At 31.2% G+C, this 12,500-nt stretch overlaps 1 protein-coding gene across 1 annotated transcript in view; it reads left to right on the top strand.

Moving 5' to 3' along the window:
* LOC109093887 (exocyst complex component 7-like) overlaps nucleotides 1-12,500 on the top strand; it is a 20,946-nt gene that overhangs the window by 2,536 nt on the left and 5,910 nt on the right. The window contains 12 exon segments of the mRNA XM_042768136.1: nucleotides 361-466; nucleotides 544-766; nucleotides 1,747-1,911; nucleotides 5,143-5,232; nucleotides 6,624-6,686; nucleotides 8,003-8,148; nucleotides 8,225-8,377; nucleotides 8,463-8,561; nucleotides 9,658-9,720; nucleotides 9,798-9,864; nucleotides 11,140-11,178; nucleotides 12,438-12,500. The exon segment at nucleotides 12,438-12,500 is cut by the window's right edge and continues 3 nt beyond it. Coding sequence (XP_042624070.1) covers nucleotides 361-466; nucleotides 544-766; nucleotides 1,747-1,911; nucleotides 5,143-5,232; nucleotides 6,624-6,686; nucleotides 8,003-8,148; nucleotides 8,225-8,377; nucleotides 8,463-8,561; nucleotides 9,658-9,720; nucleotides 9,798-9,864; nucleotides 11,140-11,178; nucleotides 12,438-12,500 — 1,277 coding nt within the window.

Consider the following 12,500-nt stretch of genomic DNA (forward strand, 5'->3'; position numbering starts at 1 on the left):
GTTATAGCTAGATAGATAGATATACAGTATATAAAATATATGTTTATAATATATTATAGCTTAATTTTGTGTGTATGTATCTTTTTTTATTTTATTAAATTATGTAAGAATTTTAATATTTTTAATTATTTACATTAATAAATAAATAAATACAAATATTAAATTAAATATAATTATTGTCAAGTCTCATAAAGGTTGCATTTACTTGATTAAAAATACAGTAAAAACAGTCATGTGAATTTAAAAAGATAAAAATGTGTACAAGTGGACAGAGAGAGAGAGAGAGAGAGAGAGAGAGAGAGAGAGAGAGAGAGAGAGATGTATGTATAGACTGATATTGGTCACTCGCTGCTCTTGCAGGCCTGCAGGTCGTCTGGATGAGTATCTGGCCTGCATTGCAAAGATCCAGAAAGCCGTGGAGTATTTTCAGGACAACAATCCTGACAGTCCCGAGCTCAACACAGTGGTACGTACACGCTCTCACACTCCTCTCACACTTCTCCAGTCCGAATGAAGCTGCTCAGCGAGGCTGTCCTGTTGCAGAAAGCGCGCTTCGAGAGGGGGAAGGAGCTGCTGGAGGCGGAGTTTCGCAGCCTGCTGACGCGCTACAGCAAGCCAGTGCCGCCCGTCCTCATCCTGGACGCCATCGGAGGAGACGAGGACATGGAGGTGCAGGAGGACGTGACGCTGGAGCACCTGCCCGAAGCCGTCCTGCAGGACATCATCTGCATCTCTGCCTGGCTGCTGGAGTACGGACGCAACCAAGGTTTTATCAATCTTTTATGACAATCAAAAAATTACAAACAAAAATCACAATAAAAAACGTATATTAAAATCAACAACAGTACAAACATTTATTGGAAGCAAAAACGTATATGAAAATCAGAACTACAATCCCATGAAGCATTGCAAATGACATAATTAAATTAAAAAGGATGGTGAAATATAAAACTATTCATTTAAAGTTGGTTATTGTATCTGTGGAATTATACATATATACATGTGTGTGTGTATATATATATATATATATATATATATATATTATATATAGCTATATTATATATATATATATACATACATACATACATACGTACATACATAATTATTATAATTTTTTTTTCAAGTTTCTTTCAAAATGTGCAGCTCGATTAAATAATTATTATAAATAAATAATTCATAATATAAAATATATTACATAATTTAATATTTTAAATTATTTGCATTATTTAAATATTTATATTTCATATTTTAATTAAATTATTAAAAATAATTATTGTAAAGTCTCAAGGCTGCATTTATGGGCCCAAAATGAAAAATACAGTAAAAACAATAATATTACTATACTATACCATTTTGTTATAATAAAAATATTAATACAGATTCAAATAACCGATAGAAATGTATATATGCAAGTATCAGCTTGATTGTCATTTTCAGTTCTTTCATGGGAGTGGGCGGAGCTCTTCTGGCTCACTTTGCTCGCTGCAACTCTCTGATTGGTGGAATTTTCTGTACAGCATCATGGGTAATGTAGTTTTTCACCACAAGTTTTCAAAAATGAGTTGAATTAATGGGAACAAATGGCTTTAACCAAAGCATCTATCATTGATGAACAACCTCACATCAGCTCTGCCTTTAATGGTTTATCAGTCATCATTAAAACTTCCTGTGGAGAAAATGAATGGGTTTTACTTCCAGAACCTGAGGTTGTCTGAAATCTCATGTCGTGTGTTTGTCTTCCTGCAGACTTCATGAACGTGTATTTCCAGGTCCGGTCCAGTCAGCTGGATCGGTCCATTAAGGGTCTAAAGGAGCACTTCCGTAAGAACAGCGCCACCTCCGCCATCCACTCGCCCGCCGTTCAGACCAAACGCAAGGAGACGCCCACCAAGAAGCCTCCCAAAAGACCAGGTCAGTGACCTTTAACCCCTTCAGCTCACTAGACCGGGTCTCTTTGGGTTTCTGATGGTCCTGATGGATCACGATCAGGTGTATCTGACCTCCATGACCTCGTTTCCTGTCGAAGTTCTCCTCTTCTCCCGTTCCTAGTGTGTGTTCTTACTAACCGTCTCCTCTCCCCTTCTCTCTTCTCCGTCACACCCCAGTCAAATTCTCAGCTGTGTTTGTGACGCGCCCATCGCTTGTTTCTGTTTGCAGTGCTAGTTATTATCACATTACATAAACACACACACACACACACACACACACACACACACACACAGGTTTATACACATGCAAACCAAAGTAAAATTTGCTAGCAAAATACAAAATAAAACTTTTCACACAGAGCGTGAGATAAATGTTTATTCTGATAAAAAGATTGACTTTCTTGGCGAACCGTTCAGAAGTTTGGGGTAAGATTTAAAAAAATCATGTAAATAATTTAAATGAATGAATAATTTTATATAATAATTTAATGATTAAAATTAATGTTTAAAACTAAATAATTAACATCAAATAAAAGCAGTAATTAATTAATCAAAAATACACTAAAAACAATAAAAAATATATATGCATTATAATTACAAAGACTTATCTGCTCATCAAGGCTGTAATTATTTGATCAAAAATACAGTAAAAACAATAAAATTGTGAAATATTATTACAATTTAAAACAGCTGTTTTCTATGTGACTATATATTAAAATGTAATTTATTTCTGTGAATTTTCAGCATCATTACTCCAGTCTTCAGTGTCACATGATCTTCAGAAATCATTCTAATATGATGATTTGCTGCTCAAGAAACATTTCTGATTTATTATCAATGTTGAAAACAGTCGTGCTGCACAATATTTTTGTGGAAACTGTGATACATTTGATTTTTCTTAGAATTTTTCAGAACAGAAAGTTCAAAAGAACAGCATTTATTTGAAATATGAATCTTTTGTAACATTATAAATGTCTTTACTGTCCCTTTGATCAATTTAATGCGTCCTTGCTGAATGAAAGTATTAATATCTTTAAAAAGATAAAGACATTTGAATGGTAGTGTTTTATGAATCTTGTTTCTTGAATGTGAACAGACCTTTATACACACACAAATGGACACATACACCATAGCAGACGCATCCACACACACACACACACACACACACACACGGCTGATATTTCAGTCAGACCAATGAGCTGTTATTAATCAGGATAAGTAGTGCATTGCACTAATGTTTGAAGCCGTACAGCAGACGCTCTCCTTCCTGTCTGTGTGTCAGTTTGGAGCCGTTAGCACAGGCTTGCACACTGCTCTTCCTGTATTTTGTTGGCTAACAGCACTGTATTGTGTACAGAGGAGGCTCTTTGTTTCCTACTAACGCTCTAACACTGACCGCATGCTCACTCCTCACCACACGGGGCGCTTCTGCCCCCTCTAACAGACCGACTCTGTCTCTCCTCATGTTCCACAAGATGCTTATTATTGCTGATGCTGAAGAAAACATCTACTGCATATTAACTGCTTAATAAAGGGGTCATATCATGATAAATCACATTTTTTCTTTGAAACCTTGTACTGTGAAATCTATGCAAACTAGCCTTGTTCACGAGTATTTATGACATCAGCTGTAAGCTCATGAATTTTTGGCTGTCCTCATTAACATCAACACATATTTAGTTTTTGGCCACGAGTCTATAATAACCTCCCGCTCCATTTCCAGAGCCAAAGAGAATGAGAAATGCTCCTGACAAACTAGACTTTTCTTTAAGTTATAATGGATCTCAGGGAAGACTAATATGATATCAGATGATGCTGTGACCCCTTTAGACACATGGCTTTTGTTTTAGCAGCACACTGACTGTGTGATATGTTAGAGTTTATGATGTTAAATGATTTGAGCAGCACTTCACCAAATCTACTAAATTAACCTCATTAACCTCACTGTGTGTAACACAACACAATCCCTTCGCTTTAATAACAGCTGTTGTGGATTAACTGGTTGTATTTCTCCTCAGTGTGTGTGTGACGTGTTCTTCAGTCTGTAGACATTGTGATGTTATGTGATATTTGTGCCTCGCATGTGTGTGTGAGGTCCAAAATTAACGTTCTGCCACTCCTACTCATGACTAGTCAAAAAAAAAATTTTACTTTCTATAAATAAATAAAAAAAACTATTTATTTTTTATTTTTTTTTTACTGAGCAATTACAGTTTGCATAAAGATTTTAAGCAATGTATTTATATAAATCCACTGTAAAGTTCAGAGTAAAGGCACTTTGATTACCTAAGCATTATGCATTTAGATTAACAAACACAATTCTATAAATGATTAATTTATTTATTACAGTAGAAAGAAGGCAACATTTAATTAATCAACAAAGCTGAACAATTATTCAATTTATTTAAAACAAATAATGTTTCAGATATGCTTTGAATGCAAGTAAATTATATATACATACATACATACAACATAAATATATATATATATATATATATATATATTATATATATATATGTTATATATATATATCTATATATATATATAGATATATATATCTTATATAATATTATTTATTTAATTTAAATTTTTTAGCTTTAATTATTACTCGCATTTTAAAAATTTTTAGGCTTCCAAGGTAAATGTTTGTTGGTTTATTTTTATTTTTTTTAAAGATTAAAAAGTTACAATTTAGAAGTTAAAAATAGTTTGAAGACATGCAAGTCACAACAACTGTTTTATTTGCTTTCTTTACATTTTTTATGTGTTTGTTTTTGATTAAAAAAAAAAAACAGAAAGTGTCAGATTGTGCAAGTGAGGTCAGAAAAATAAACTTGAATCAAATTAATCAAACTTGAATGAATTAAATTTGATCCTTTATATAAATATCTGTACTGAAAAAAAAATGTCTTGCAGTTTGACCATGTTATGCTTTAGTTCTTAATAAAAGTAATGTGAAACTGGGGCTTTATTGAGTTTCATCAGAGGTGAGGTTTGTCAGAGGTTAATGTTGGACCGTGTGTGTGTGTGTGTGTGTGTGTGTAGTCTCGGAGGGATCTGGATTTCTCTCAGCTGTTGCTCTGGTGTCGGTGAACAGGGTTTGAGAAGCCCTTCCTCTTCCTCTTCCTCACGGTGTCTTCCTCTGTTTTCCTCCTGCGATCCCTGCGTCTCTCTCTCTCTCTCTCTCTCTCTGTTTGGGTGTTGATGGGCGCAGGCACGATCCGTAAGGCTCAGAATCTGCTCAAACAGTACTCTCAGCATGGCCTGGATGGAAAAAAGGGCTCTAACCTCACTCCTCTGGAAGGTAAAGCACGCTGTCTTTCTGGTTTCCTTCCTCCTCTCAAGCTCTGTCTCTGGTTTCTCTCTCTGTTTTTGAACTGTTGCTCCTGCGTTTCGGAAAACAACAGTCGGATAACACAGAGACTTATGGGCCACAGCAGTTTCGTCCTCGCCGAGGTCAGACCAGCTTCAGAATGGAGAGAGCCACTGTTCATCTCATTTATGAAATATATATTTACAAAAATTAAAATTATTAAAAACATTCTATATTAATAATTAAATTAGTTTTTATTCAATTAAATAATAAAAAATAATTATGTAATTAATATTATTAATAATTATTTGTTATTAAATTTCTTTATTTTAAAAAAAAGGATTTGAAATAAAGTGATGTTGTGAAACTTAATGGCACTTGAAGTTGAAAACATGTAAATGGACAGCAACATTTAGCGTATTATTTTGACACGTGCATTGCCAAAATATTTTACAGAACATGTCAAATGTGTTGCAAAAGCAGCGTCTGCTAAACAGGTTTTTGACTGTCATTTAATGCAGGAAATTTTACTCATTAGATTTATTGATGCATTTTATTTTGCTTAAAAAAAGTGATTATTAAATGTGTTCTGAGCATCGCTGTGTATACGTTACATCATACTATCAGTACTGTTAGTGTTAACTAAAACTATTAAAAATAAAAAGTTATTATGTGAAATAAAGCTGAAATAAAAGCAACATAGTTGGAAAAACTTAAACTTCAAAAAAATAAATGAATATGAGAAATTAAACAGCTGAAATAAAATAATTTTAAATGGAAAAAGTAAATAAATAAAAATAAAAACTAATAAAAATGAAAAAATAAATAAAATTACTCAATCAAACTGAAATTAAAATGAAAACTGTAATTATGAAAATAGTATATAAATATTTCTAAAAGTTAACATGAATACTGAAAATATAAAAATAGCATATATATATATACATATGTGTGTATATATAAAAGTATATAAATATTACTAAAAATGTAAATAACGCTGAAACTTGAAAGATAGCATATATATATATAAACAGTATATAAATATTGCTGAAAATGACTCTGCATCATACGTCTGCATCTGATTGAAATCAGATTTTTCCAGATTTAAAGTCCAGCTGTGTTCTGTTTGTGAGCAGCAGGAAGGTTGTGGTAATTGTTTTCTCTCTCAAACTGGGGACAAACTGTTGTGAGGTCAGTGTTTCCCATAAGTCTCTGTGCTTTGCTGGGTCCATCGGTGCACTTAGAAACCCCACTAACATCCAGCACTCGGTCGTGCCACCTGAGTGTTTCCTTTGCTTTGTGGGCGGGTGAGCTTTTCCAGCACTCCCTATGTAGCCCGGGGTGAGTGACCCGGGTCATGTGACTTTATCCTAACCAATCAGGTTTCGATCATGACCTGCGTGGGGTCAAGCACCTGTCTGACGACAAGCACGTGGCGGCTGCAGGTGAGTCAACAAAAAAAAGATCAAAAAAAAGTTTTGAGTTCAAAACAAGCTGCCAAATGTATTCTGATTCGTATAAAAAAAAAAAACTAAATGATGTGATTTTATTACATTAGTCTCAAGTAAACACACATTTTGTGTAAATCATGTACAAAATAATGTGTATTTTAATGTTGATACTGTTGCAGCGTTCCAGCTAAAGATCATCTGTTGACAAGTTTTGAGTGTTTTTACAAACTGAGGGACTTTAAGTTATTAATCATCATAATCCACAGCATGTCAAAGATGCAGAACGCTAAATAATTCTTTAAGAGAGGTTATCAATCATGCATTGAGTTCAGTTCAAAGAGTGACAGAATCAGACCTTAAAAATTCAACATTTAACTCTATTATTTTTAATTAAAATTATGAATTTTATTATTTCTTAATTTATATAATTTTATTATAATTTATATTACTTAATGTATTATTGTGTTTCATCTTAAAGCATTATTATAATTATTATTATTATTAGTAGTAGTAATAATAATAATAATAGCAATGAATTTAATTAATTTAAATATTATTAATAATTTAAAAATATTCATTTTAGTTTGAAAAGTCAGTAATATTAAACTTAATACAAAATCAAATAAAAAATAAAAACTCAATTTTACATCCTAAATTTAATTTTATTAATTTATAAATATGAATGTTATTATTTATTAATTTATAGAATTTATACTTAATTTTAATGTGTTAATATATTTCACTTTATATTATTTATTTAATATTAATTTCAGTTTGAAGAGTCAGTTTTTCTGTCAGTTCATTCAGCATTGAATCAGACATCCTACAGTCTTTTGAATTAAAATGTTCACATTGATTTTAACATCAACATCAGGTCTCAGTGGTTTAAGCATCTGATGATGTGTGTTATTGATATGCATTATTTGAAGTGATTCGATATGAAGAAACACCAGCAGGATTGTTCAGTTTCTCATTGATTGTTAATGATCACTCACCACAGTTTCCTGCAGTATCATGCAACATTATTTCAGAAATCATATTTATTTCAAGTGAATGTTTTGTGTCTCATTCACAGCTCTTTGGTCTCATATTGATCAGATATATTTAAAGCTGCGGTGTTTTATTTACTGCATCACTGTTGGCACAAAACAATGAGTCTTTTTGAATATTAAGCAGATTTTAATTCTGTTTGGTGTACGTCTTGTGTGCTATTTGATGTGTTATTAATATATCAGCCTTGGTCCACAGTGATCATATTAGAATAGAGTTTTTCTTGAGCTCTGACGGCTGTGTGTGTGTGTGTGTCTCAGGGAAGGATGACGTGTTGGACATCGAGATCGATTCGTACATCCACTGCATCAGTGCGTTTGTGAAGCTGGCTCAGAGCGAATACGCTTTACTGACCGAGATCATCCCAGAACATCACCAGAAGAAGACCTTCGACTCGCTCATACAGGTCAGGGCCGTGTGTTCAGTGTGTGTGTGTTCAGTGTGTGTGTGTGTGTGTTTAATCACAGTGTTCGTCGCTGCAGGAAGCGCTGGATAATCTGATGCTGGAGGGTGATAACATCGTCTCCGCGGCGCGGCGAGCCATCATGAGACACGATTACTCGGCTGTGCTGACCATCTTCCCCATCCTGCGCCACCTCAAGCAGACCAAACCAGACTTTGACACCACGCTGCAGGTAGAGAGGACACGAGAACGAGAATGAAAGGTGTTTTTGGCACGGTGTGGTAGCCCGTGATGTCATATCCTGTCTTGCTGTGCAGGGAACGGCTGCCAGCACCAAGAACAAGCTCCCAGCTCTCATCACTTCTATGGAGAGCATCGGAGCCAAAGCACTGGAGGAGTTTGCTGACAGCATTAAGGTAAGATCACTGAGATCACACACAACCGCTTCAGTGATCCAAAGACTGGAAGTTCAGTCTGTCGTCACATCAGCTGCAGAATTATATTATTTTATTATTATTTGATTTAGTGTTTTATTTAATTTTAAATGATGTATTATTATTGTTATTATTAAAATAATGTATAAATATTATTAATTTAAACAGTTAATTACTATTTAATTTACCTTAATATTAAAAATATTATATATATATATATTAAACCTATATATATATATATATATATATATATATATATATATATATATATATATATATATATATATATATATATAATTTAATATTAAAGTCATTCATTCATTTAATTGTTTAATTATTTGTACTGTTGAATAATAGTTATAATTACATTTATTATTTATATAATTTACCTTAATATTGAAAAGAATATAGAATTGTTTTAAAACATTATATATATATATATATAATTTAATATTGAAGTCATTCATCAATTTAATTGTTCAATTATTATAAATAATAAAAAAAATATAATAATAATTTGTTTATTTATTTATTACATATTTAGATTATTATAAAATAAAAAAATAAAAAATTAATATTATATGTATAAACACATAACATTTTATATTTCTTTAATATTATATATAAACACTCATTTTAATCGTTTTATTTACTAGATTAAATAAACAACCACTTAAAAAAATTATTTTAAATAATTCACGTAATTAACTTTTTCATAATTTATGTTTTGTAATATTTTGTATGAATTATTACATTTATTTTAATAATAATAATTTAAAATGAAATTATTTGTCTGTATATAATTTCAACTAATTTACTTTTAAAATAAATTTCTTATTAATTAAAATTAGTCAATTATTGAAATTTAATAATCTTTAATGTTATAATATTGTTAAATTACATTTATTTTAATAATAATAATTCAAAATTGGTATATGTTTTATACATTTTGTTTATACTTTAAATATAACACTTTTTTTTATATTATAAAATCTAAATGAAACTCCTCATTACGCTCACGTCATTATATTAATGATTATTGTTATGTTCTGACGTGTGATGTTCTCTGCTCCAACAGAACGATCCAGATAAAGAGTACAACATGCCGAAAGACGGAACCGTGCATGAGCTCACAAGCAATGTAAGATCACTTCTCTCTCTGAGAGTAATAAAAACAGTAATGGTGATTTGTTTTAAGAGCTCGTTGGTTCTCCTCAGGCCATTCTGTTCCTGCAGCAGCTGCTGGATTTCCAGGAAACAGCAGGAGCGATGCTGGCCTCTCAGGGTAAAGCAGAAACATTACAAACACACACTGACAGATAGATCCGAGAGATCTACTGCCTTTAGACGTTTGAAAAAGCAGTTCAGACACAGATGTAAGCGCAGTCTTGGGCTGCTGAGGTGTCTGTCTTCATCACGTTCATGTTCATAACACACAGTCTCCACAAGTCTCCTTATTTGTCATCTGTTTATATTTCCTGTGGTCTGCATTTCCTTTTCCTTTGGTTTTCCTGACAGACGTTCAGCAGAGCAAACATGATCAGTGCTGAGAGCACACTTCTCTGCTGTCTCTTCCTGCAGATGGGGCTCTAAATAATAACCATATACTGATCAAAGAGCCTTCATTATTGCTCAAACTTTATTTTTATAGCTGGATCTGCTCAGCAGTCTTGCCTTGTGATCAAATAATCAATAACATAATATTATATGTTACGTATTTTCATTTAATTCATATCAATCATTTATTGATTGAAAAATAATTTATATATATCTAATAATAAATAAATAAGATATATTGATTTGATTTATATTCAATCATTTTATTATAATATATTTTTTAAATATTGTTATTATTATTTAAAATGATTAATATAAATGTTATTACGATTAAATCAAAAAGTTATTTTATATTCTTTAAATTCATTGACTTATGTAATTTAATTATAATATTGAATTTTTTATTTTATTAGATTTTAAAGCATTATTATTATAAATATTATTAAAATATTTAGTCAGAAAGTAATATTATGTTCTACACATTCATTAATTTATATGCATTTATTATAATTAATATTATGTAATTTATTATTCAATTTGTATTTGAAAGTATTATGATTACTGCTGTAGTTTAAATGGTCTGTGATGATCTGAAAGTAATATTGTAAGTTCCGTATGTTCAGTTATTTAATTTAATAACTCATTATTTTAGTTGATTTTAAAGAATTAATAATATTATTTTAAATGATTAAAATTAATTATACTATTATTGAATAAATCAGAAAGCAGTGTTCTGTATGTTCATTAATTTATATAATTTTATTATTTCCATTATTATTATTATTATTATTTTGTTCTGTACACTCATGTTAACAGCAGTGCATGCCACTCTGTAGCTCCTCCCACTGCCTCCTCGGCCCCGCCCACTCATCTCTGCTTCTCTGTCACTGGCTGGCTCTTGGTGGTGAAGCTCTTCACTAACAGAACTGTTTTAACTTCTCGCCCTCTGCCTCTTTCTCTTGTTCTCTCTCTCTCTCTGTTCTGCTTTGCTTCTGTCCTGTAGTACTCGGGGACACTTACAATATTCCTTTAGACCCCCGAGGTAAGCGCTCGAGCGGGACCCACAGCTCCTCTGACTCTACAGACAACATGAGACCAGAGCTGACTCCAGTTACTGTCCTGATACATTTCATCAATACGTGTTGCACTGGAGAATGACGTTTACAAACATGTTTCACTCTGAAATACTTCAAATTATAGAAGTATAATGGACAGCTTTCCTGTTTTGACCCCAGATGCAGAATTGTATTATTTATTCATGTATAGCATTTTATTATTATTATTATTATTATTACTAATATTTATAATATTTTAATAGTATTTAATCTTGTTTTATGCATTGCTATAATATTATTTTTATTATTGAATATTATTTTAAAAATATTATTTTTTCATGTAATATATATGTGTATATATATATATATATATATATATATATATATATATATATATAATTTTATTAATAATAATATTATTTAAAAAGTATTATTTTTTCATGTAATATATATATATATATATATATATATATATATATATTATATATATATATATATATATATATATATAAATTTATAATTAATATTTATTTTGTTTAATTTGACAGTTAATTTGTTAAATAATTTTAATATTATTCTCAACATAATTCTTCTAGATAATATAAATTATTTAAAAAAAAAATATTTAATATAAAATTAAATTATTTAATATTTATTTGAAATAAAACGTGAAGTATTCCAGAGTGAAACTGGGTATTCAGTGCGACAGGGTAGGTTATGATATTATTGGATCATATTTTTCATTATTATTTAGTAATCTAACTACACAATATAAAAGAGATGCACTTAATCATTCACAATAACACCAGAAACATTTCTTATGAAAGTAGATGGAGCCAATTCTGATTTCAAACCTTGAACTGTCTTTCTGAATCACCTACTGTTCTTGCTTTTTAGACGTGCATATGTTTCTTACAGACTCTAAAAATGATTTTCTGATGCTCAATCAAATAATCTGTCTATAGAAAGTTTAATCTCATGTTATTGGCTCTAAGCTCTTCATATCTTCGCATGCAGACAGCAGGATATGAAACAATCCTCAGACGTCATCTCTGTTCCTCTCTAAGATCTATAGAATATTATAGCACAGCACAGGAGCTGTAGATAATCTGGGGTAAAATTAAATCTAAACATAGAGTTTATGAGTTTATTATATATTTAGAATGGCTCAGACAGAATAAAGGAAGAGTGTATTGTATATTAAACAAATGAAAGGCTGTTTAAACGTCTCTCTTGTTGTCTTCAGAGAGCAGCTCGTCCGCCAGCAGCTACAGTTCAGAGTTCAGCCGGAAACTCCTGAGCACATACA

Source organism: Cyprinus carpio, chromosome A12 (genome assembly GCF_018340385.1).
Source record: "Cyprinus carpio isolate SPL01 chromosome A12, ASM1834038v1, whole genome shotgun sequence".
NCBI lineage: Eukaryota > Metazoa > Chordata > Actinopteri > Cypriniformes > Cyprinidae > Cyprinus > Cyprinus carpio.